Genomic DNA, 26,017 nt, shown 5'->3' with positions numbered 1-26,017 from the left:
GCTGTCCCTCAGCTCTTCAGCTCAAGGCTAGTGCTCTACCACTTGAGCCACAGCGCCACTTCTGGCTTTTTTTCTTTTTGCTTATGGTGCTGAGGAATCGAACCCAGGCCTCAAGCATGCAAGGCAAGCGCTCTACCACTGAGCCACCTTCCCAGCCCTGAATCATCTTTTTCTGACATTTTTTTTTTTTTTACAGAAGATGTTGAGACACCGGTAATAGAAGAACAAATGCAGGGAGAAGAACTGAAATGTGGGGAGATAGAAAAGTCAGGTGAGTGGTTTCTGTTTTTGACATGCAGGTTGAATTATCTTTTTCTGACCCAGGGCCTCAAACATGCAAGGCAAGCACTCTACCACTGAGCCACCTTCCCAGCCCAACATACAATTTTTTTCTTGCCAGTCCTGGGGCTTGATCTCAGGGCCTAGGCACTGTCCCTGAGCCTCTTTTGCTCAAGTCTAACACTCTCACTTGAGCCACAAGACCACTTCCAGCTTTTTTCTGCTTATGGCTTATGTGGTGCTGAGGAATTGAACCCAGGGCTTCATGTATGCAAGGCAAGCACTCTACCACTGAGATACCTTCCCAGTCCCCCACTTTTTTTTTCTGTTGGCCTGGGCTTGAACTCTGGGCCTAGGCACTGCTCAGCTCTTGAGCTCAAGGCTAGCGCCCTACCACTTGAGCCACAGTGCCACTTCTGGCTTTTACCTGCTTATATGGTGCTGAGAAATTAAACCCAGGGCCTTGTGCATACAAGGCAAGCACTCTACCACTGAGCCACCTTCCTAGCCCCTATTTTTTTTTTTTTTTTGTCAGTCATGGGGCTTGAACTCTGGGCCTGAGCGCTGTCCCTCAGCCCTTCAGCTCAAGGTGAACACTCTACCACTTGATCTACAGTGCTACTTCCGGTTTCCTGGTGGTTTATTAGAGATAAGGGCTTCACAGACTTTCCTGCCCAGGCTGGCTTTGAACCAAGATCCTCAAATCTCAGCTTCCTGAGTAGCTAGGATTACAGGCATGAGCCACTGGGGCCCAGCTTCCTTTTTTATTTTATTTTATTTATTTTATTTTTTTTGGGTCCGGTCCTGGGACTTGAACTCTGGGCTTGGGCGCTGTCCCTCAGCTCTTCAGCTCAAGGCTAGTGCTCTACCACTTAAACCACAGCACCACTTCCAGCTTTTTCTGCTTACGGCTTATGTGGTACTGAGGAATTGAACCCAGGGCCTCATGCATGCAAGGCAAGTGCTCTACCACTGAGCCACCTTCCCAGCCCCCATTTGGTTTTTTTTTTTTTTTTGCTTATGTGGTGCTGAGGAATCGAACCCAGGACCTCATGCATGCAAGACAAGCGCTCTACCACTGAGCCACCTTCCCAGCCCCCCCCCATTTGGTTTTTTAACAGAGGATGTTGAGACACCAGTAATAGAAGAACAAATGCAGCGGGAGGAACTGAAATGCAGGGAGATGAAAAAGCCAGGTGAGTGGTTTTCTTGTGACATTCAGGGTGAATCATCTTTTTCTGGCATATAATGTATATATTATTATTTATATATATGTATGTAATTATATGTATATATGTATGTATTTGTATATATGTATTATATATATTACACACACACACACACACACACATTGCCATTCCTGGGACTTGAACTCTGGGCCTGGGTGCTGTCCCTCAGCTCTTCAGCTCAAGGCTAGTGCTCTACCACTTGAGCCACAGGGCCACTTCCGGCTTTTTTCTTATGTGGTACTGAGGAATTGGGCCCAAGGTCTCATGCATGCAAGGGAAATGCTCTGCCACTGAGCTACCTTCCCAGCCCCCATTTGTTTTTTTAACAGAGGATGTTGAGACACCAGTAATAGCAGAACAAATGCAGCGGGAGGAACTGAAATGCAGGGAGATGGAAAAGCCAGGTGAGTGGTTTCTGTCTTATGGTGTGCTGAGCAAATGAATGTTCTTTTTTCTAATATATATAAATATATATCATATTATTTTATTTTACTTTACAGAGGATGTTGAGACACCGGGAATAGAAGAACAAATACAGGGGGAGGAAGTGAAAAATGGTGAGATGGAAAATCCAGGTGAGTGGTTTGTGTCTTGGGGTGTGCAGAGCGAATGGTCTCTTTATTCCTGAGAAGTCTACACATAACCAGCTTTTCCGTTCTCGAATGTCTCCCCAGACAACACGGAAGGGCAGAGTGATGCCAGAGACAGCCTGGCTAGATTCTGGAAGAGTCGATTTTGTCTGGACCACACCTACCTCTCCGGCGTCATAGAGAGAAACCGGAATCTGATCCCATTTCTGGATCCGCAGGTCGTCCTCCGGGGGCGGGCCGTGGTGCTACATGGGCCCCCGGGTGCTGGGAAGACTACCGTGGCCAGGAAGTTGGTTCTGGAGTGGGCAGACGGCAGCCTGGCCCACCTCTTCTCATGGGTCTTCTACCTGAGCTGCAGGGAGCTCGCCCAGATGGCACCTTGCACGCTGGTGGAACTGCTCTCCCATGAATTCCCTGAGCTGGAGAGTGACGTGGTGCAGTTCCTGGAGGAGCCCCAGGAAGCCCTGATCATCATCGATGGCTTGGAGAAGATAAGCATCCCCAGGTTGGACTCCAGGATTGATCTCTGCATGGACTGGCTGGAAGAGAACCCAGTGCCTGTCCTGCTGAGCAGCTTGCTACAGGGGACATTGGTGCCCAATGCTACCTTGCTGATCACCACAACGCCCAGCACCCTGCGGGAGCTCATAACCCTGGTGGGCCAGGTGCAGTTCTGCAGCATCCCAGGCTTCTCAGAGGCGGATACGCAGGAGTTCTTCCTTAGGCACTTCAGAGACCAGGCCCAGGCCCAGAGAGCCCTGGAAGCTGTGCAGAGCAACGAAGCCCTGCTGGCCATGAGCCAGGTGCCCTCCACGTGCAGGCTGCTGTGCACATGTCTGGAGCCAGTGATGGAGAGGGGCGAGGATCCCACCACTGCCTGCCAGACCCCCACTGCCCTGCTCCTCCACTGCTTCCAGGACCAGTTCTGCCACCCCCGCTCCTGCCCCAGTGCCCTGGCCTGTGGGCTGGAGACCCTGTGCCGCCTGGCTGCCCAGGGCCTGTGGGCCCAGACATCTGTGTTCTACCTGGAAGACTTGGAGAAACTTGGGGTGGAAGAGATCAGCCTGCACCCCTTCCTGGACAAGTGCCTCATCCAGAAGGACTTGAACTATCGGTACTGCAGTTACTCCTTCATCTACCCCGTCCTCCAGCAGTTCCTGGCCGCCCTGTTCTATGTCCTCAAGCCCCAGGATGGGGAAGGCCGAGGCCGCCAACCCTGGGATGACAACATTGAAGATGTGCGTAAGCTGTTCTCCAGAGAGGCCTGGCTACGGAACCCCGACCTGGCCCATGCGGGCCACTACCTGTTCGGCCTCCTAAACAGGAAGAGGGCCCAGGAGCTGGAGGCAACCTTTGGCTGCCACATAGACCTGGAGATCCGACGGGAGCTGCTGGGGTGTGGGGCGGAGGAGAGCAGGCCCTTCCTCCTGCGGATGGAGCAGAGCGAAGTCTTTAGCTGGCTCTACGAATCTCAGGATGAGGAGGTGGTGAGGGAGGCACTGGCACCCTTTGAGGAAATGTCTGTGATCCTAAAGAGCCGCCAGGATCTCCTGCACTCGTCTTTCTGCCTCAAGCATTGCCCGGGCCTGCACAAGCTCACAGTGCAGGTGGCCAGGGGGCTGCTCCCAGAGAATGATGAAGCTCAGCTGAGCTTCTACCTAAAGCATGGGAGGTAAGCCCAGTTTAACTCTGCCATCTTTATCTCCGCCCCCACCCCCTTGCCTTCTTCTTCCTCCCATGTCCTGTTCAGTTGGGAGTTTCCTGTGGTCTGACCTTACTACTTGGTCAGTCTCCTCCTGCTACACTCTCGTCCTGGCTCACACTTCAGATGGGAGGTGACCTGCTATGTATGATTGGAATGAGTTTCCAGGCCTGGATAGTCCTCTGCTTATACCTCCAAAGGAGCTGGCATAACAGGCATGTGTGGACAGCATGACGTGCATGTGCATTTGTTGAGATGCTGTCTTCCAAGGCTGGTCTTGAGACTAATCCTCTCCCAAACAGCTGGGATACAAAGCATATACTAGCATGAGCAGCCCTAGGCATTATACCAAACATTGAAACAACCATGTTCTTCCTGTTATTGGTTGTGGGATTTGAACTCAGGCCCTGGGTGCTGTCCCTGAGTCCCTTTGTGCTCAAGGCTAGTGTTCTACCATTGAGCCACAGCGCCACTTTAGCTTTTGAGTGGTTAATTGAAGATCAGTGTCATGGGGACTTTTCTGCCCAAGCTGGCTTTGAGCCTTGATCCTCAGATTTTAGCCTTCTTAGTAGCTAGGATTATAGATGTGAGCTACCGACAATAACCATATTTTCAAGTCAACAGAAGATGATTTTTTTTGGGGGGGGGTCCGGACATGGGGCCTGAACTCTGGGCCTGGGCGCTGTCCCTCAGCTCTTCAGCTCAAGGCTAGCGCTCTACCACTTGAGCCACAGCGCCACTTCTGGCTTTTTTCTTTTTGCTTATGTGGTGCTGAGGAATCGAACCCAGGGCCTCAGGCATGCAAGGCAAGCGCTCTACCACTGAGCCATCTTACCAGCCCCAGAAGATGATTCTTTAAGTTTCTGTTGTTTTTTTTTTTTCCTGGAGCTTGAACTCTGGGCCTGGGCACTGTCCCTGAGCTTCTTTCTCAAGGCTAGCACTCTACCACTTGAACCACAGAGCTATTTGCTGCCTTTTCTTAGTAGTTCATTGGAGATAAAAGAGTTTCACAGACATTCCTGCCCAGGCTGGAGATCTCCAGATCTCAGCCTCTTGATTAGTTAGGATTACAGGTGTGAGCCACTGGTGCCTGGCTTTTTTTTTTTAAGTTATGCTCAAAATGACATGCAAATGAATTGCCAGACCCAAGTCACAACCTTACAGTGCTAGAAATAAAATTCTATCCCAGTTCAAGAATGACTGGAAGCTGGGTGCCTGTGGCTCATGCCTGTTGTCCTAATTGCTCAGGAAGCTGGGATATGAGGATTGTGGTTCAAAGCCAGCTGGGGTAGAAAAATCCCATGAGTTTTTTTTTTCCTCCAATAAATGACTCAAAAAAACTAAAAGTGGTGTTGTGGTTCAAGTGGTAGAGAGCTAGCCTTGAGCACAAAAGGGCTCAGGGACAGGGCCTAGGCCCTGAGTTCAAGCCCTGGGACCAGTAAATAAATAAAAGAATGACTGGGTTGAAGGGTCCTGTTCTGGTTTAGGGGGTGAGTTAGTCTCTCTGACTTACTGCCCAGTGGCTGACTCAATGGGTCCTGGTTGTAGGTTTCAGTCTGACAGCAGCTGCCTCTCCTTGTGGCTGGATCTCTGCTCTTCGATGTGCTCCAACCCCAACTTGAGCACCTTGTCCATCAACCAGAGCTTTCTGAGCTCCTCCTCAGTGCAGGTGCTCAGCCAACACCTGAGCAGCGAGACCTGCCGTGTCAATAAAGTGCTGTGAGTAGAAAGTTTCTTGGGACCTGAGGAAGTGGGTGCGGGGGCCATGCCTGCCTGCTGAGTGTATAGCTCTAGGATCTGAGTGTCCTCTGGGGGTCCTGGCCAGGTCTTCAGAACAGAAGCAGTGCGAAGGGTAGAGAGCTCTCCTGCTCCATCAGGGGAAGCCCCTGAGTTCAAATACCAGTCGTGAAACCCAATTCCCACCCCTGGGTCCTTTGTTTTGTTGTTGTTGCTCAAGGTGAACACTCTACCACTTGAGCCACTTCCAGCTTTTTTGAGTAGCTTATTGCAGATAAAGAGTGTCTCCGGGGGATTTTTCTGCCCCGGCTGGATTTTGAACCCTGACCCTCAGATCAGATCTCAGCCTCCTGAGCAGCTAGGATGATAGGTGTGAGCCCCTGTCCCGGGCCCCTGACTTCCTATTTTGTTCCCTGGGAACCCCATGAAGACTTGCTCAGGGCTGCTATTTGTGGATAGCTGGGATCTAATCAGTCTGGCAAGTTTCTGGTAGCTATGACAGGGCCTTTGTGCCTGGGTCACCTGCCAACAGAATTGGAACTGAAATCTGGCTTCTAGACTTCCCTGTGGCAGTGGAAGAGGGGATCCTGAAGAAACCAGAGCTGGCCATATACGCTTGCACTCATTGGGTGGACGACACCCCACTGCTGGAATCCACGCTATGTCTGTTTTCTTAGGATCCAATACCTCACCCCTGAGTTCATCTATCCAGTTCTGTGCCTGGGCCTCATCGGCAAGCGGAGCCTCACCCACCTGGCCCTGGAGGGGCGCATCCAGGAGGACCAGGCACGCATGCTGCTGATGCTTGGGGAGATGCTGAAGAACCAGCACTGCGGCCTGCAGTCCCTGAGGTGAGAATCAGTTTAGCCTATGGAGTGGCGAGCCATGGGAGTGTTAATGTTAACTTGCCCCTTTGAAATGAGGCCGTACACGGACCAGGCAGGTGTCTGCGCCACATTTGAGCCGGATCTGATTAATTGGGGCAGTCAGGAGCCCGAGACTGGGGGAGGTAAAGGGTGGCAGTTCAGAGAGGCCCTCCCAGTGCCCTATCTCGAGGCCTCCCAGGTGTGTAACTTGGGTTTTCTGCCCTAGGCTGGGCACCTGCTGCAATGCAACCCCCCAGCAGTGGGCCGACTTCTTCCTGGCCGTCCAAGCCAGCCCCTCCCTGACGGCCCTGGACCTCACAGACAATAAGATCCTGGACCAGGGCTCTATGCTGCTGTGTGAGACCCTGATGCAGCCGCTCTGCTCCATACAGAAGCTGTCGTGAGTCTCTGGGCCACTGAGAGAGCAGAGATGGGGAGGGGGCACCAGGCTCCCAGGAGCCAAGCGTGCTGGGGGCTTCCCTCCCCCAATCCGCTCTCCTCTCATTCCCCTTGCGCTTCTCCGACAGCCTGGAGAACTGTCAGCTCACACAGGCCTGCTGCAAGAAGTTGGCATCCACCCTCATCATCAGCCAGCTGACCCATCTGAGCCTGGCCAACAATGACCTTGGAGATGAGGGGGTGAAAATCCTGTGTGAGGGCCTGAATCACCCCGACTGCCAACTGCAGAGCCTGGTGTGAGTCCCTGTGTGTGTGTGTGTGTGTGTGTGTGTGTGTGTATACGTTTGCATGTGTGTACATCCATGTCTGTCCATCCCCAGACCATCTCAGGAATGTCCCACACCTCCATCCTCAGACAGGAAGTTAAAAAGCCTTTAGGCTGGGCGCTGGTGGGTCTCACGCCTGTCATCCTGGCTACTCAGGAGGCTGAGTTCTGAGGATCACAGTTCAAAGCCAACCTGGGCAAGAAAGTCCATGAAACTCTTATAAACCACCAGAAAACCAGAAGTGGCGCTGTGGCTCAAGTGGCAGCGCGCTTGCCTTGAGCTGAAGAGCTGAGGGACAGTGCACAGGCTATTCAAGTCCCATGACTGACCCCCCCCCTGCAAAAAAAAAAAACTTTAAGAATATCTACAGTTTTTCAATGTGAAGCAGAACCTTTTTGGTATGTGATTTTATTGTAAAGATATTTTACAAAGGGATTAGTTTCCTAAGTCAGTGCATAATGGATGTTTTAGGTTGTCAGGAGCGGTGGACTTTTGGGGTAGACCACAATTTTACTAGGCCAATCAAATTCAAGTTTTTTTGGAGGTCGTAGGTCTTGAACTCTGGGCCTGGGCCTTCTCCCTCAGCTCTTCAGCTCAAGGTGAGCACTCTACCAATTGAGCCACAGTGCCACTTCAGGTTTTCTGGTGGTTCATTGGAGATAAGACTCTTCATGCTCAGGATGGCTTTAAGCTGCAGTCCTCAGATCTCAGCTTCCTGAGCATCCAGGATTACAGGCGTGAGCCACCAGCCCTGGCTAAATTCAAGTCTTAAAAACCAAAATATAATAAAAGATAGGTGAACTTGATTCTCAAACACAAAATCTGAGATCCCCAACCCCACCTCACCCATTATTTTTTCCTTCATCTCTGAACACACAGGAGCTCTGACACATTCAGGATGTCCGGAGTGGGGCTCACGAGGGTAATCCCAGGGCTGCCTAGGACAAAGCTTAACCATGCTTCATCTTGAGAAAACAAAGCTGGATGTGGTGTTATTTGCTGGTAGAGGGAAGAGGCATTGGGCTAGGCAGAAGTCAGACTTGTGTGAAAAAAGAGCAGTGCAAAAAGGGCTGGAAGTGGCTCCAATGAGTTCAAACCCAGCAGCCATGCTGAAGATAAGCCAGCACACGCTGTCCACCTAGGAGCTGCAAGGTGACAGTCATGGATGGCTTCATCCTTTAGCACTTGGGCCGGGCAGACATGGTGTAATTCTGGTTTTTTTTTTGGGTCCGGTCATGGGACCTGAACTCTGGGCTTGAGCACTGTTCCTCAGCTCTTCAGCTCAAGGCTAGCGCTCTACCACTTGAGCCACAGCACCACTTCTGGCTTTTTTCTTTTTGCTTATGTGGTGCTGAGGAATCGAACCCAGGGCCTCGAGCATGCAAGGCAAGCGCTCTACCACTGAGCCACCTTCCCAGCCCCATGGTGTAATTCTGTAGCCCAGGTTCCATGCTGCACCACAGAGGAAGACACGCCTCTCTGGTTGTCCCACAGGTTGCGCCGCTGCAACATCAGGAAAGATGGCTGCCGCCCCCTCTCCAGGCTTCTCCAGACAGGCTGCAGTCTCACCAGCCTGGACCTGAGTATGAATTTCATCGACAGTGGTCTCTGGATGCTCTGTGATGCCTTAAGGAGAGGAAATTCCATGCTGAGAACCCTGGGGTTGGTATTGGGAAACCTGTCCCTCCTAGATTCCTTCCTGTATAGCCATCCTAGCTGTGTCCTTCATCAACCACTGAAGGGGCTGTTGAGTTCTGGGTGCACTGCTTCTCCCAGGCCCCAATGATTGGGAAGCAGAGGCTGACCCTCTATCCAGTACTTGGGGAGTTTGGGGGACAGGGCCAAACCCCAGGGAAGGCAGGGCCCCATCGGTGAGCTCCCCTCCCTGTCTTCTCTCAACCATGTCTCTGCCAAATGTATACATTGACAACATCCTTTGGGACAGGCACTCTGCTGGAAAGAGAATCTAGGTGGTGACATTTCTTGTAAGCTTTGCTGCAGAGACAAAACCACTAGAATATAGGGTGTTTTTTTGTTTTGTTTTTGTCGGTCATGGGGGTTGAACTCTGGGTTTGGGCATTGTCAGTCCACTCTTCAGCTCAAGGCAAGTGCTCTAACACTTAGGCCACAGTGCCACTTCCCACCTCTCACCTACTATATGACCTACATCCTCCTATGGTCTTTATTTTGTGGAAGGGATCAAAGCTAGAGACCTGTACTTAAAAGAAAGAAAGCCACCAGCCACCTATGGCTCACGCCTGTCATCCTAGCTACACAGGAGGTTGAGATCTGAGGATCACAGTTCAAAGCCAGCCCGGGCAAGAAAGTCTGAGACACTTATTTCCAATAAACCACTAGAAAACCAGAAGTGGTGCTATGTCTCAAGTGGTAGAACTCTCACCTAGAGTTGACTGCAAGGACACCACCCAAGCTCAGAGTTCAAGCCCCACGACTGACCAAAAAAAAAGCCATGTAGTCTTTAAATCATCTCTGGGGAAATTATAAAACCTGTGTAAACTGTATTGTTTAGGGAAAAATGACATGAATATGTTTATACATGCTCAGAACTGTTACATTGGTGCCTGCGTGCATGCGCGCGCTGATCCTGGGGCTTGAACTTAGGTCCTGGGCACTGTCCCTCAGCTCTTAAGCTCAAGGCTGGTGCTTTACCTCTTGAGCCACATGCCACTTATTGTTTTCTAGTGGTTTACTGGAGATAAGAGTCTCAGACTTTCCTGCCCAGGCTGGCTTTGAACTGTGATCCTCAGATCTCAGCCTCCTGAGTAGCTAGGATGACAGGTATGAAGCACCAGTATCTGGCTGCTTTTTGTTTTTAAACTTCAGTATCCAGAGGAAACAAACGTGGGGGCCTGGTCTTTGCTAGAAAATTCTTACCACTTGACCCACACTCCCAGCCTCTTTTATTTTTGTTGGTTTTTGGTATTTTGCCCTGGTTATTTTAAGGATGGTGTCTTTTTTTGTCTCGGTGTGCCTAGACCATCTTCCTATTTATGCTTCCTGTTGCAGCTGGAATGATGGTCCCACACCACCACACCCAGCTGTTGGTCATGAATGGGGGTGTCTTATGAACTTCTTGCTGGGTGGGCCTTGAACTTCTGATCTGGGCTTTAGGAATAGCCAGGATTTATAGAGCAGTGGCTGCTCCCTGAGGAGCATGGGTTGTTGCTCTCTTCCCCCACAGGCTCTGGGGCTGTGCCATCAGTCCTCTGTACTGCCAGGAGCTTGCGATGGCCCTCCATGACAACCAGGAGCTGCACATGCTGGACCTGGGCCAGAATAACTTGGGGAAGACTGGAGTCCAGGTGATCTTGGAAGCTTTAAAAACTAGCCGTACTTCTCTGAAGACTCTCAGGTATGGCTTGTTTCTCTCACCGAGCCCATTTCCCTCAAAGAGAACAGTCTTGATACAGATCCATCTTCTGATCTCAGCCTCCTTAGTTGCCTGGCAAGAATTCTTATTTCCTGGGTCAATTTTTTTCCTGGGCTGGGAAGGTGGCTCAGTGGTAGAATGCTTGCCTTGCATGCATGGGGCCCTGGGTTCGATTCCTCAGCACCACATAAACAGAAAAAGCTGGAAGTGGTGCTGTGTGCTTGAGCTGAAGAGCTGAGGGACAGTGCCCAGGCCCAGAGTTCAAGCCCCATGACTGCCCCCTCCCCCCCAAAAAATTTTCTGCTTGCACACTGGTGGCTCACACCTGTCCTAGCTACACAGGAGGCTGAGAGCTGAGGATTGCGGTTCAAAACCAGGTTGCAAAAGACCTTGAGAGTCTTATCTCCCCCAAACCACCAAAAAGCCAGACATGGAGCTGTGCTCCAGGACAGCACCCAGGCCATAGGTTCAAGTCCCAGGACTGGTGCACGTGCATGCACACAGCTTCCTGCAGGCATTTTGGTTCTTTGGGCAGCTGGAAATAAAACCAAGTGCCCAGCAGCCCGGCCCTCTGGCCCTCTAGGTTGAAGATGGATGAGTCGAGCGAGAAGATGCAGAATCTCCTGCAGGAAGTGAAGAAGCACCACCCTGGCTTGGTGATCGAGGAGGTGACCAGCTCCACAGTGCTGTCTTACTGGGATTTCTTTTCTCTGAGCCCCTGAGCTGCTTGCCACTGCTGCTGATGGGAGTCTTAGCTCCTGGGCCTCTCTGTGACGGCCCGAGGCCCACAGGTGCCACTTGTCGCCGGCCAAGGAGCCAGCACCGTGGTCTCCCCACAAGTCACACATCCCCTTCTGTCCCCTTCTGATCACAGTTGTCTCACATGGGTAATAAAAAAGTGAAAGCACTCGGTCTGCAGTTTCATTTATTCAGGTGCTCGAGCAGATCTGGGATCCTCTGTGTACTTGACTTAGATGAGGAAGGAGGAAAAAGTCTCACTGGGAAATTATGATTTAGAAAAATCATCCCGTATGTCTGTCTGTCTGTGAGCTTGATCTCAGGGCCTGGGCCCTGTCCCTGAGCTTTTTCCCAAGGCTGTCTACCACTTTAATCTATAACTCCACTTCCAGTTAATTGGAAATGAGTCTCAGACCTTTACTGGCCAGGCTGGCATTGGACAGCAATCCTCAGCTCTCAGCCTCCTAAGTAGCTGGGGTTACAGTTGTGAGCGCTGGTCATGAGGTTTGAACTCTGGGCCTGTATTGCCCTGGAGCTCTTTTTGCTCAAGGCTACACTGACACCTGGCTTTTTTTTTTTGCCAGCTTTATTTTTTTAAGACTCTTAATCTATATGAACTCATTTATATGAACTGGTTTTAAAACAACTTAAAGGATGTTTTTCCTAGAACTTAACATAGTTAATACATTCTGGCCCCAATGGTCTTTGTTTAGCATAGCAGTCACAGTAGGTAAATGAATGATCATGTCTGCCTTAATAAAACTTTATGAAATGGAGCACCTGGACAGATCTGATCTCTGAGGTATAGTTTTCCAATTTGGGTTTTTTTTTTGCTAGTCCTGAGGCTTGAACTCAGGGCCTGAGCACTGTCCTTGAGTTGCTTTTGCTCAAAGCTAGCACTCTACAACTTGAGCCACAGCACCACTTCCAGATTTTTGTTTATGTAGTACTGAGGAATTAAACCCAGGACTTCCTGCATGCTAGGCAAGCACTCTACCATGAGCCACCTTCCCAGCCCTTGTGGGGTTTTTTTGTTTTGGGTCCACTCATGGGGCCTGAACTCTGGGCCTGGGTGCTGTCCCTCAGCTCTTCAGCTCAAGGCTAGCGCTCTACCACTTGAGCCACAGCGCCACTTCGTGCTGAGGAATCGAACCCAGGGCCTCAGGCATGCAAGGCAAGCGCTCTACCACTGAGCCACCTTCCCAGCCCCAATTTCTTTTTTTTTTTTTTTTGGGTCCAGTCGTGAGGCTTGTACTCTGGTCCTGGGTGCTATCCCTCAGCTCTTCAGCTCAAGGCTAGTACTCTACCTCTTGAGCCACAGCGCCACTTTCGTGTTTTTTTTTTTCTTTTTGCTTATGTGGTGCTGAGGAATCAAACCCAGGGCCTCATGCATGCAAGGTAAGCGCTGTACCACTGAGTCACCTTCCCAGCCCCTCTTTGTGGGGTTTTTTGAGAGAGGGTTTTGAACTTAAGATCCTCATGCCTCCCCCCTCCCTCCTTCCTTCCTCCACCTTTCCAGTGCTGAGATTATAGGCGTTCACTTTTGGGCCCAGCTCAGCAAGTGAGTAAAGTGTTGCATTCATAACTTGTTTTATTCTCACACTGATAAAAAGCATACACTTCAAAGTATAAGCAAATAAAGTGATAATGCATTTTGCTTCTATAAATCAACAAGGTATTTCACATGGATCCTTTGTACAAAAGGTAAATTTTCAAATGAAGCTTTGGTTTAGTAGCGCTGATTGACCATACAAGAAAGTATCTGAAATTTGTTCAAAAAGTCATTGGCAATCAGGCTGGGAAGGTGGCTCAGTGGTAGAGTGCTTGCCTTGCATGCATGAGGCTCTGGGTTCGATTCCTCAGTTCCACATAAGCAAAAAGAAAAAAAGCTGGAAGTGGCGCTGTGGCTCAAGTGGTAGAGCGCTAGCCTTGAGCTGAAGAGCTGAGGGACAGCGCCCAGGCCCAGAGTTCAGGCCCCACAACTGGACCCCCCCCAAAAAAAAAGTCATTGGCAAGCCAGGCATGGGAGTCCCACCCTGTCATCTCAGCTGCTTCAGGAGGCTGCGATCTGAGGATCATGGTTGGAAGCCAACCCAGGGAGGAAAGTCCCTAAGACTCTTATCTCCAGTTAATCACAGAAAAAGCCGGAAGTAGCATGCTGGGCTCTGCTCTCCCAGAAGCTCCTTCAGCTTTGTGAACAGCCACTTTCACAGGAAGTAACTGTGGGCAGCGATGGCCTTCCTGGGGGCCAGGGCATGAGAATGTGTGAGAATGAGGGCCCGAAGCACACTGCCCACATCCCCCTCCCCGCCCCCCGTGACATCACGGGAACTCTGGGCTCCAGGTGTGTGGACCGACAAGGGTTGGGGGAGCTGGAGATCACCCCACAGACCTGCCCCGTTCTGGAACCTGGCTCTTCCTCCTGTCCCTGGGTATCTCCCTGAAGGCAGAAGCGAGCACACATTAGGGATACATGCACACCGAGTCCAGTGCGGCCCAAATTAGACTGCTACATGCTGGAAGGAGCCTGGGTGTCCATTAGCAGATACAGATTCTGTGTTGTGTAGGAACACAATGGAGTACTATGGAGTACTAGCTAGCCATAAAGAATGAAATTATGTCACTTGCTGGAAAACAAATGGGACCAGAGATCATTGTGTTAAACAAACAAACAAACAAAAAGACTAAGCTGGATGCCCGTGGCTCATACCTGTAATCCTAGCTACTCAGGATGTTGAGATTTAAGGATCACAGTTCAAAGCCAGTCTGGGTAAGAAAGTCTGTGAAACTCTTATCTCCAGTGAACCACCAAAAAAGCCGGAAGTGGAGATGTGGCTCAAGTGGTAGAGCACCAGCCATGAGTGGAAAAGCTAAGACACAGTGCCCAAGTCCTGAGTCCAAGCCCCAGAACCAACACACACACACACACACACACACACACACACACACACACACACACACACACGACCAAAGTCATTAAAAGTATGGTTTTTCAGTAGAAAATACAGCACTTCAAATGTTGCAGAGACAGTGAGGATTTATGGACAAGGACACGGAACCCCTTCCAACCCAACTCCGGGCGATGGCTCCCCGTTTCCTGCAGTGCCCCCCTCAGTCTGCCCATCACAGCTCAGGCAGCTCAGGGTCCCGGCTTCTCCTCCCGGTTGGGCACCGCGGCTCCTGCCATCCATCCAGGGCCTCCGTGCTGTCTGCCATCTGCTGCGTCCCCAGCTTACAGCTCCGGCCTGCGCCTTCTTCCTGCTTATCCGGTCCCCAGCCAGCAGCCATGCCAGGGCCACTAGCACCAGGAGTGCCAGGCCAAGGCGAAGGAGGTTCTGAGCTGTGTGATCCCCAGGGGTGAAGTCTGCAGTCAGAGGAGATAGGGTGACGGCCCCCCACCATCCAGCCCAGCCTGGCTCCTTCCCCAGAGCCTGGCACCCAGCCTCCTCTTACCCTGCTGCAGTCCCCACCCTGGGATGGAGTTGAAGGCCTGCCAGGGACCTGCAACAACGCAGAGAGGAAGGAATGGAGAGCCCGGCCTGCAGCTCCGACTCTCCACGCTGTCCACGGTCACCCCACACTCCATGCCCGCCCCAGGGGGTCCATCTTCTGGGGGAGCCCCTCTTTTGATTTGGCCAACCTCATCTCCCTCTCCTCACCCAGAGGCAAAGGTCTGATTGAGCTCTGAACAGTACTTGTGTGTGTGTGTGTGTGTGTGTGTGTGTGTGTGTGTGTGTGTGTGCCAGTTCTAGGACTTGAACTCAGGGCCTAGGTGCCATCTTTGAACTTTTTCACTCAAGGCTGGTGCTCTACCACTTGTGCCTCACTCCTACTTCTGGTTTTTTAGCCAGTTAATGGGAGATAAGAGTCTGATACACTTTGCTGCCTGAGCTGGCTTTGAACCTTGATCCTCAGATCTCAGCCTCCTGAGTGGCTGGGATGGCATGCGTAAGCCACTGGCACTTGGCAAAACACATTTCTAATGTCATTGAGAAGCTTTGATGCCCTCCCTCCTCGCCTCCCCCCTCCATGATTAGAAGTCCAGCTACTCACCAGGAGAGGAGGTGGGTGGGTTTGTGGGGGCAAAGCTGGTGTTTCCAACATCCCCTGGAGAGAGAGAGGAAGGTCAGGATTTCTGTCTCCCTGCCTGCCCTCTCTTCAGTGGCCCACGAGTATCGGAACATGTCTCCAGGAGTGGCAGTCCCTCTGCTGCCACCCAGCACTGCAGGTGGGAGGCAGGGCCTGGGCAGGGCCTCACCTCTGACCTCCAGCCTCACCTGTGACCTCCAGCCTCACAGGGTTGCTGGGGAAAGACCATAAATGGTTGTTGTATGAGCCAAAGCATCGATAGGTCCCCCGGTGGGATCGGGTAGCAGGGCCCATGGGAAACTCGGCCTGGAGATTCCCGAAGCGGAGCTGCTCAGGGCTGGGCCACCCCTCCTTCATCAGGAAGAACGTGTTCGTGGCCATGTCCAGCTGGCAGCGGAAGGTCACAGGCTCCCCCATGGCCACCTCGGGCCCCGGGTGGACGGAGAGGGTGGGCGTGTCGTATAGTCCTGCGAGCAAAGGTGTGTATGCAGCGTCTCCACCAAGCCCCTCCCAGCAACCAAAAAACGGGGAGCATCATCTGCATCTGCGACCCTCCTCTGTTTCCTCAATCTACGCTGGTCTTGAACAAGCCTTCCCCGAACCCTCCTTCCACACAGCCTCTGAGGCCAGCTTCCAGGACAGTGAGTCCCTGCCAGTGGTCCTGCTTTTACCCCTTTTTTTTTTTGGTCGGTCGTGGGGCTTGAACTTGGGGCCTGGGCGCTGTCCCTCAGCTCTTCAGCTCAAGGTGAGTGCTCTACCATTTGAGTCACAGCGCCACTTCCAGTTTTCTGGTGGTTTACTAGAGATAAGAGTCTCACAGACTTTCCTGCCCAGACTGGCTTTGAACCTCAATCCTCAGATCTCAGCCTCCTTCATAGCTAGGATGACAGGTGTGAGCCACCAGTGCCTGGCTGTGGTTCTGCTTTTGATCTGTTACAGTGGAGGCCTGACTGCCTCTTAGAAAGGTAGAAAGCAGAGCCAGACACCCGGGGATGGGAAGGAAGGCTGGGAGCAGGGGTTCATGCCTGTAATCCGGAGCTGCTTCCAGACTGAGATCAGAGAATTGTGATATGAGGCTAGCCTGGATTCTTGAGACTTCAATCTCAACTGATTCCTGGGCACTATGGGGACGCCTGTCAGCTGCTTGGGAGATTGGGAGAATCATGATTCTAAGCCAGCTGGGCAAAGAAGTTCCAGAGACCCCATCTCGATAGAAAAAGCTGGAAGGATACTTAGAAGGATCATGGTACAGGGCAGCCTGGGCAAAAAGCAGGCACTATCTCAAGAAAAAAAAAGAAAACAATAACAAAAACAGAGCAAAAAGATCTAGAGGTATGGCTCAAGCAGTGGTGTCCTTGTGTAGAAAGCACAGAACCCTTAGTTCAAATCCTAGCACTGTTCACCTGGCTAGAATTTTTTTTTTTTTTTTGTCGGTCATGGGGCTTGAACTCTGGGCCTGGGCACTGTCCCTCAGCTCTTCAGCTCAAGGCTAGCGCTCTACCACTTGAGCTACAGCACCACTTCCGGTTTTCTGGTGGTTTATTGGAGATAGGAGTCTCACGGTCTCTCCTGCCCGGGCTGGCTTTGAACCTCGATCCTCAGATCTCAGCTTCCTGAGTAGCTAGGATTACAGGCGTGAGCCACCAGCGCCCGGCACCTGGCTAGAATTATAGATGTGAGCCACTGGCACCTGACTTCATCACAGATTGGTGTGTGTGTGTGGGAGAGAGAGAGAGAGAGAGAGAGAGAGAGAGAGAGAGAGAGAGAAAGAGAGAGAGAGACTCTGACACGGGGCTTGAGCTCAGGGCTTGGGCATAGACCCTGAGCTTTTTCATTCAAGATTGGCATTCTACAGTTTGAGCCACAGCTCCATTTCTGGCTTTTTTGGTGGCTCACTGGGCATAAGAGTCTCACGGACTTTCCCGCCTGGGCTGGCTTTGAACGGTGATCCCCAGATCTCAGCCTCCTGAGTAGCTGGGATGACAGGCGTGAGCCATCGGCACTTGACCATCCCAGTTATCTTTTGAGGATACCTGCTGCAGTTGGGGTTCCAGCCATCTGTCCCCAGGACAGGGATGAGTGACTGTGGTTAACACCGCCCCCCCCAAGCCCTTGTAACTGAGAAGGAAGGACCCCAGAGTCGCATGACAGGACATGATCCCTGCAACAGGACATGGTCCCTGCGCCTGGACGGCTACCTGTCACCACCAGGTCCAGCAGGTCACTGTACTCGGACCACAGCTCTCCGCTCCAGTAGAGGCATCTGTACTGCCCGGCGCTGCCCTGACTCACGACTGAGATGAGGAACCTGGCGTTGCTCTCCGATCTCGGTGACTTGGGTCTCTCCACTGCATGAAGGCCACCTTCAAAGTGCAGCTGGTACTCCACGGCCCCCCGTACTCCCTGGCACCAGATCTCCACCCGGCTCCCCACCGGAACCAGGTGGCTGGGTATGGCCTGGATGGTGGGTTTCGAGAGAGTCTCTGGGAGTGGGAGAGAGCATGGCGGTGGTGACACATCTCATCTCACCCCACTGTCCGCCCTGCTGCTAGCCCGGGGCACTCCCAGGGAGATGGAGCCCCTCCTTCCACCTCCACCCTCCCCTCCCTCCATGTTCTCTCCAGGACACTGGGGCCTAACGCTGACGAGTACCCCTGGGACTCTGGTGGGAAGACTCACGTGTATGCACGCCGATCTGGCTCAGGCACAGCCCTGGAACACAGCCTTGGTGAGCCCCACACCCCACGCCGGCCTACTGCCCTCCCCTCTGTACCCCAGGACTCACCGGCCCAGAGCAGAGCAGGGAGCGTGGACGGCATGGCCCAGGGGCTCCCAGGCCAGTGTGGGGCCTGGCAAACGCTGGGCTCAGCCTGCCCAAGATGCACAGGATATGGGGGAGTGGGGAAATTTCACACTGAATTTTATTTTGACAAGAAAGCTCACAGCTCTCCCTCCCTCCACTTCTGGCCATGGGCTGAAGCATCGCACATGTGACCGCTCTTGGTACACTTGTGGTCTAACCAGATCCTCACTCTTTAGATGGTCATTTATTTCTGGGTCTACCTCTGCATTTCTGCATGCCCCGCCCAGAGAAGTCATGGAGCAGCACACAGAGCAAGAGTCCAAGAACACAGCAACAAAGAAAAGACTTCTAATTTGGAATTTAGTGTGTATTTGTCACGCTTGAGGGTTTCATCGCGATATTTCCGTAGCCTCTTTGAGCAGGTTGACCTCTCCCTCCACCATAGTCTCACTTCTCCCCTCCCTTTGTTCCCTTTTCCAACAGCACTTGGTGGATTTCACTATGTTCTCATGATACGAATGTATGTGTGTGTGTGTGTGTGTGTGTGTGTGTGTGTGTGTGTGTGCGTGCGTGCACATGCACATGTGTCTAACTTCCTCGGATCCTCTTCATCTCTCAGTATCCCCTTTCCTCCTCCCCACTCTGGCTGATCCCTTCATAGTTACCATGTTTCCTGTTTTACACTTTTGTCCCTTCAGCACCACATCACAATCTCCACCACCATCATCACCATTGTACTTCAGATAAGAAAGGAGTGTTTTCTTCAAACTGGTGTCCAGTGGGGTTTATTGTTTTATTTTATTTATTTTTTGGGGGGGGGTTCCGGTTGTGGGGCCTGAACTCTGGGCCTGGGCACTATCCCTCATCTTAGTTTATTGACAATAACTGCTGCTATAGATCTAGTTTGTTTACATTTCAGTTTGCTGTGGCTAGGCTATTTTCAAAATGCCCTGTAATTGTTCTCTGAGTTCCACTGGAGTCTGTCAGTATCTTCCCTTTTCCTTTCTTTTTCTACAGTCCCTGAGCTTTCTTTCTTTGCTTTCCTGCTAAAGGCAAGCACTCTGCCACTTGAGCCACAGCTGCACTTCTGACTTCTCTGGTGATTAGAGATAAGAGTTTCACAGATGTTTCCACCCAGGCTGGCTACGAACCTGGATGCTCAGATCTCAGCCTCCCCAGTGGCTGAGCTCTCAGGTGCGAGCCACCAGTGCCCCACCCAGTACCTTTTGTGTGCATTTGTCTTGGATTTGTGGACCTTTGGGTTGCTTTGACCATGTAGGTAATAGGTCAAGTTCTTCTAGGAATGCATTTGAGGAACCAGTGGCTCAGGTCCATGTTCAGGTGTCCCTTGAAAACACACCAGAAGTGGGAGAGGGGTTGAAGATGGGGAGAAGGTGGACTGTTTGGTTTTGGCTGTCTGCTACACAAGCTGAGGCTGGGAAGCTGTAATTATGTCCAAAGGCTGGCAGTACAGACCCCGGAGCCGGCATCACATGCCCGAGCCACCGGAAGAGCGGAGCCAGGAGACACGGGCATCGCTGCACACGAACACCCAGGGGCTGAGGGTGGAGAAGACGGAGGATGCCAGGTAGGACAAGCTGGGCAGCCAGGGGCTCGGAGTACTCACCTGCATGGAGCACAGCACCAGGACACAAGCCAGGGCATAGAAGAAGAACAGGCTGACCAGGAACAGGACACACACGTGTGTGAAACAACATACCTGACCACTCTGTGCCGTTAGTGATGGGGTTGCCATGACCACACCCATATTGAGATTGACACCAATGGAAGGACTGCACCATTTTGAGATCTGAATAGTACTCCATTCTTACACACACTGTATCTGTTCATCTATAGAATAGAGATGCGGCTTGGCGAGGGATGGTTAAGATGAAGCTCTGCTCAGCAGGTCCAGTACATTCAACAGTATTTAGCACAGAATTCCATATATATCTAGGGCTGTGGGCTGTGCAGGTTCTCGGCACAGGTGTGGAATGCTGGAGATGGGGGATAACCTGTGCCCTTCACCTGGATCAGTGTGCACTGCGTATATGGACAGACATCACCCAGTGTGCCACATAAAATGCACCAAAAGTTTAGATGTCTATAACTGCCCCCCCAAATAATTCCACTTCTTTGAATGAAGGACTTAGTTTGTATCCACAGCGAATTCTTGCAGAGTTACTTTCTGTCATTCCACCATGACAACCTCAGTCACAGAGAGACCTCGTGACTATTCATGGTTCTGTGCTTAAGTCAACATGTAGTATGCATGAGGTCCTGTGCTCAATCCTAGCACTGTGAGAGAAAGAGGAGAGAGAAGAAGAGAGAGGAAGAGAAAAACACAGACAGAGAATATCAAAGGACAGAAGGAAGGAGGGAGAGAGGGAGGGAGGAAAGGAAAGAGTTAGAAAGGTGGGGAAGAGAGACCCAGATAGATCTAAGGAGAGAAAGAGGAAAGAAAGCAGACAGCGTTAGAGTGAGAAGGAGGGAGGACAATAGAGAGATCTAAGAGAGGTCAGAAGCCTTGGCACAGGAAGATGAGGTAGAGTCCCTGTGTCAGAAATGTGGAGAAGAGGAAGGGATTCTCTGTGTCCTTGCCTTGCTGAGACTGAGTCTCTCTGTGGAGCCAAAGCTAGGATGGAACTCACTACCTGACCCAGGCTGAAGCCCAGAGCCCAGCCTTACCACGCTGATTCATGAGCACCCTTCTCTCCTGCAGCCCAGCTGTGTGCTGAGGAAGGAGGGGCACTTACCCAATGGGGCAGCGGCCATCCCGGCCATAGTGCCAGCGGCTGGGCCAGGGCAGGCGTCTCAGGTTCAGATGAAAGTCGGGCACCATGAGGTCATGGGCTGTCTGGGAGTGATTATCATGTCAGCTCTGGGAGTGTGACAGCCCTTGTGTGGGGACCAGAGGTGATCTGAGACAAACATCTCCTAGGGGTGCAAATCATTGCAAGACATTCCCCATGCTTGGCCAGGATTGTCAACTTGCCATGATGCATTTCCCTGAGGAGCTCTGACTGTGCCCAGGTGGTGGTGGTTTGCGACTTGTGCAGGCGGAGCTGAGGAGTTTGGCAGGTCAGGTGGTGCAACACGTGTTTGCTTAGAAGCTTTTGCATTTCTCATGGGTTCACTGGGACTCAGTGTCATCATGCATCGGGGGCCAGCTGTGGCCTCATCTTCGTAAGTCTGCCCAGATAGATGAGACCAGCAGGGACCTAGAGAAACTTTTGCTCGTGGCTTCTATAGGTACTTTTGAAGACTCTGACTCCTGGTGTATGAGACAGACAGGCAGGCAGGCAGGCAGGCAGGCAGGAAGGAAGGAAGGAAGGAAGGAAGGTAGGTAGGAAGGAAGGAAGGAAGGAAAGTAGGGAGGAAGGGAGAGAGAGGAGAGGGAGGGAGGGAAAAAGAAAGAAAGAAAGAAAATAGAAAGAAAGAAGGAAGGAAGGAAAGAGAGAAAAGGATGGAAGGAAGGAAGGAAGGAAAGAAGAAAAACAGGGAGACAATATCAAAAAACTAGCCTGTCTTGAGCCAGCCTGAAGTCATGAGAAAAACAGACAAAACAAAACAAAGCAGAAATAAAAAGCATGATAATAGTGTTTGAAGCTGTAATCCTAGCTGCTCAGGAGGCTGAGATCTGAGGATGGAGACTCAAAGGAGGCTGGCCAGAAAAGTCTGTGAGACTCTTATTTCCCATTAACCATCAAAAAGAGCTGAAGTGGAGATGTGGCTCATATGGTAGAGAGCCAACTTTGAGGTTAATTTAAAAAAAATAGCTCAGGGTCAGAACCTGAGTTGGGGTCCCTGACACTGTCCCTGAGTACTGTCCCTCACACACACACACACACACACACACACACACACATGCACACACATATACACACAAGCAGAGTCATGAAAGCATGGCATTTAATATAAGATAGAAAAACTACTTTTAATACAGTAGTCAAAGCACTTCAAATGTCCCAGAGAAAGTAAGGATTTATGGACAGGGACACAGAACCCTTTCCGCCACCACTCCGGGTGAAGGTCACACATTTCTTGCAATGTCCTCCTCAGTCTGCCCATTACAGCTCAGGCAGCTCAGGGGCCCGGCTTCTCCTCCCGGGTGGGCACCGTGGCTCCTGCCATTCATCCAGGGCCACCGAGCTGTCTGCCATCTCCCACATCCCCAGCCTGCAGCTCCAGCCTGTGCTTCTTCCTGCTCAGCCAGTCCTCAGCCAGCAGCCACACCAGCGCCACCAGCACCAGGAGTGCCAGGCCAAGGCGAAGGAGGTTCTGGGCTGTGTGATCCCCAGTGGGACACTCTGCAATCAGAGGAGATGGGGTGACTGCCCCTTCCCCCCACCATCAAGCCCAGCCTGGATCCTTCTCCAGGGCCTGGCATCCAGTCTAAGATCAACCTCTTGTATTCCCTACCATGGGGTGGCATGCTTCTCTCAGAGGGAGAGAGAGAAAGTGGTGGAGGGGAGGGAGGAAGGGAGAGACAGAAGCATTTACTCACTAGGTCTGGAGTCTGGTTCTGAGGGTAAAGTAAAACTGTTTGAAGTATTTTCTAAAAAAGAACAAGACAGGGATGGGCAGTGAGGAGAGAGAAGGGGTCAAGGGCAGGGAGGCTCCTCTCTTCTACCCTGTGGCAACGTCCTGGAGGTGGGTCAGGTCCCAGCACACACAAAAAGGAAAGGAAGCCGGGCACTGGTGGCTCACGCCTGTCATCCTAGCTACTCAGAGGCTGAGCTCTGAGGACCGTTGTTCAAAGCCAACCTGGGCAGGAAAGTCTGTGAGACTCTTATCTCTAATGCCCATCAGAAAACCAGAAGTGGTGCTGTGGCTTAAGTGGTAGAGCACTCGCCTTGAGCGAAGAGCTGAGGGACAGCACCCAGGCCCAGAGTTCAGGCCCCACAACTGAAAAAAAAAAAAAAAGGGAGGGGGGTGAGGGGGCGGTGTGGAGGAAAGGAAAGGGCTCATGATGGAGGCCTGAGACACAGGGGCATGAGGTTAGAGCACCCACTCTTCACCCGATTTCCCAGATGGGGTGGGCAATCAGCTTCCTGTGGGGCTCTCGCTGCTCACATCCTCCTCTCAGAGCAGCTCACACGCTGGGACATTGACTCTGGTGCCCCAGCTGTCCTAAGCCCTTCTTCTGACAACGGGGCTCCTGCCTGTGCCCCTGGCCTCACACAGGACAGGAGGAAGATGGACTGCCAGCCTGGGCTCAGGAGCTGAGGGGTCGTGGGGTGCTGGCAGTGCTGGGTCCTCTGGGACCCCACTGCCTCCCATTCAAGAGGCTCGGAGGAGCTGGGGGGGGGTGTCAGGGAGGTGAGAGGGTAGTGGGCCTGGGCGGGTGGTGTCCAAGGGCCTCTGCGTCCCCCTCAGTCAGGATGCTGCCCTCCAATCCCTCTTGTGACCCCCACAGGAGGCTGACCTTCCCACCCAGGTCACCATGGGGCTGAGCAGAGCCAAGCCTGGGTTGGCAGTAGTGGAAATGCTCCCCATACCACCGCCACCAGGGCTAGAGAGGGGTCACCCCTGAATGTTGACCGCCATCACCTCCTGATAGATATGAGGCACAGGGTCACCGCAGAGCACAGACCCCTCTCCCAAGGCAGAGCCAGGGCTGGGTTCCCTGCCTGTCCCCTCACCTGTCACCACCACCCTGGAGGGCTCACTGTGGTCTGACCAGCCAGCAGGGCTCAGGTAGAAACAGAAGTAGCGCCCAGCGTTGTCCTTTGTCATGGCCCACATGAAGAAGGCGGTCCTCTTCCCAGGTGTGCCTGGGATTTTTAAGGCCCACCTATATTTGTCTCCTTTGTATAGATGGAACTTCTGGGACTTCCAGGCCCTCTTACACCACAAGGTCACAGCGCTTCCCTGGGCAACCACAGAGCTGGGCTCAGCGCGGAGGACCGGTCTAGGGAGGCTTCCTGAAAGGACATCAGAGACTGCACCCAGAACTTCCCTCTATTTGCCCAGCGACCCAAGCCTCAGTGCCACCTGCTGACCCCGTGCCCTCTGCCCAGGGTGCCCTGTCCCCTGCTGACCCCCATCCCCTCCTCCCAGGAAAGCCCTGTGTCCCCTGCTGATCCCTCCACTTTGCCCAGGGAAGCCTTGTCCCCAGGAAGGAGGACGCACTCACCCCCTTGACCTTGGGCTGCAGAGTCCACACTCAGGCCTGAAATGAGTTGATTCCCATGAGAGGTCCGCTCTTCCCAGAGCCTCCTGAGCCTGAGGCCCTGGGGGGGGGGGTACTGGAACACCCACACTTCCCACCTTAGCTTCCCCTCCCATCTCACCAATATACAGCAGGGCTGCGAGTGCGAGGGCCATGCTGTGCGCACAGCGCCTGTGCTGCCTGCCGGGAAGCCGTGTCAGGCCACAAAGGCTCAGGATGTGGCTTTTGCCTCCTGGTCACAGGTTTGTCACACCCACAGTGACACAGAAAGGGGAAATGCCCATGCCCCGTGGGGTCCACGTCCTCCTTCATGCCCTCCACTCTCAGTCTTGGAAGCGTTTTGGGAGGATGCAGAGCAGCAGGGTCATGGCGACCATGCCTGGAGCTTGGTTGTGGGAAGCAGCGCAGAGGAGTGATGACAGAGACAGGGAAACAGGGAAACGCTGCCCCCACATTGACGTCCCTTACTCACAAGACCTCCCCTCTCCCCAGACCAAACACTAGTCCCTTTTCTTGCCTCCTCCCTGGCCTTGTTTCCTGCAGAATTCTCCTGGTTCTGGCAGACGATCTAATGTTCCTTCCCCCTCCACGGTCCTGGCCGATGGGAGGCAGGAGCCTCTCCTTCCTCTCCATCCAGCTTCTTGCTGGCAGCCTGGTGTCTTCCCCTCGGTCCGGAGAGGGGTAGAAAGGTCACCCCATGTGTGACACACAGAGGCTCAATCGTGGGTCATTTCTGGATCAGGGTAAAATCCAAGCTTGGGACACTCATGGAGAGTAGGAACTCATGGAGATGGGCCTTTGTCTGCTCCAAGCATTGGAAACAGCCCAGAGAATATGTCTGAAGTTTGCTGAGCCTTGACATCATGAGCAGAGAGAGAAAAAACAAAGTTCCCCCATAAGGGGAGAGAGCCATGGCCATGCCAGAGGCTGCAGCTTTGAAGGCCTGGCGCCTGGGAGCATCCTGAGGCCCCGGAAGGCCGGGGCTCCTCCCTGTGGGTGAGGTGTAGTCAGGGGCTGGGGAGGTTGGCAGCTTTGTCCCTGCTCCTCCCCCATTTCCTCTGTGTTGTGCATGGCACTGGGCTTTCTCAGCTCACCACCTTGGCCTCATGGTCAGCCCTAATCTACCATGTGCTAAGACATGCTCTCTCCTGCGTGGCCCCTGTGGGTGTGAGTGTAAGGGGCAGTTGGACTGGCAGATGCCCGCTGGGAGGGGTGCATGCCCAGGGCAGGAGCCACTAAGGATGCAAACTTCCTGATGCCAGTCATTGCATGAGTCTATGAACAAAATATATACATGCAACTGCATATTTTGCAGGCCAAAAACCCTGCAAAGAACAAATTAATTCTGTGATACATTGCTGTTAGAGTATATTAGAGTTTGCCAGAAAACTACACAGACACCCAGATACAAAGAACAAAGAAAGGTGTTGTGTTTGTGTGTGTGTGTGTGTGTGTGTGTTTTAAGGTTTATTGCCAGTAAAGGGGCTGGCAAGACCCCTCCCATAAGAGAGGAGTGAGAAGCAGCGCTGGCTACTGTCTGGGGTGACCTATATAACTTAGGAGGTCTAGGAGGGGCTGGAAAGTGTAGGAGGCAGAAAGCCTGCTGTGGACTTGAAGGCCAGGGGCTTCATCATGGCAGACTAGGATTTATGGCTGTTGCCCAAGTAATAGATAAGTGTCCTGCAGCTGCCAA

General features: G+C 52.4%; 2 protein-coding genes across 2 annotated transcripts in view; one reads left to right on the top strand and one right to left on the bottom strand.

Moving 5' to 3' along the window:
• The window catches only part of LOC105994231 (NACHT, LRR and PYD domains-containing protein 7-like), a 14,956-nt gene extending 3,715 nt beyond the window's left edge, over window positions 1–11,241 (top strand). Inside the window, exons 2-13 of the mRNA XM_013027643.1 lie at window positions 197–271; window positions 1,401–1,475; window positions 1,838–1,912; window positions 2,183–3,770; window positions 5,349–5,519; window positions 6,215–6,388; window positions 6,630–6,803; window positions 6,931–7,098; window positions 8,623–8,794; window positions 8,905–8,999; window positions 10,331–10,501; window positions 11,103–11,241. Of these exons, the coding sequence (XP_012883097.1) occupies window positions 197–271; window positions 1,401–1,475; window positions 1,838–1,912; window positions 2,183–3,770; window positions 5,349–5,519; window positions 6,215–6,388; window positions 6,630–6,803; window positions 6,931–7,098; window positions 8,623–8,794; window positions 8,905–8,999; window positions 10,331–10,501; window positions 11,103–11,241 (3,077 nt within the window). The remainder of the gene's footprint in view (window positions 1–196; window positions 272–1,400; window positions 1,476–1,837; window positions 1,913–2,182; window positions 3,771–5,348; window positions 5,520–6,214; window positions 6,389–6,629; window positions 6,804–6,930; window positions 7,099–8,622; window positions 8,795–8,904; window positions 9,000–10,330; window positions 10,502–11,102) is intronic.
• Window positions 11,242–14,295: 3,054 nt separating this feature from the next.
• LOC105994230 (leukocyte immunoglobulin-like receptor subfamily A member 6) lies at window positions 14,296–24,518 on the bottom strand. The gene is made up of 14 exons (XM_013027642.1): window positions 24,446–24,518; window positions 24,289–24,324; window positions 23,795–24,076; window positions 22,657–22,707; window positions 22,287–22,459; window positions 20,906–21,006; window positions 19,643–19,828; window positions 18,132–18,253; window positions 18,026–18,058; window positions 17,545–17,829; window positions 15,535–15,813; window positions 15,311–15,364; window positions 14,711–14,758; window positions 14,296–14,621 (listed from the first exon to the last, which is right to left on the bottom strand). Exons 1-14 carry the CDS (start codon window positions 24,477–24,479, stop codon window positions 14,296–14,298), a joined length of 2,010 nt encoding a protein of 669 aa, XP_012883096.1. The 5' UTR covers window positions 24,480–24,518.
• Between the last annotated feature and the right edge of the window lie 1,499 nt (window positions 24,519–26,017).

The sequence above is a fragment of the Dipodomys ordii genome, unplaced genomic scaffold (assembly GCF_000151885.1).
Source record: "Dipodomys ordii isolate 6190 unplaced genomic scaffold, Dord_2.0 Scaffold105, whole genome shotgun sequence".
Classification (NCBI taxonomy): domain Eukaryota; kingdom Metazoa; phylum Chordata; class Mammalia; order Rodentia; family Heteromyidae; genus Dipodomys; species Dipodomys ordii.
The sequence above is the reverse complement of the archived record's forward strand: the minus strand, read 5'-3'. Positions and strand labels throughout refer to the sequence as shown.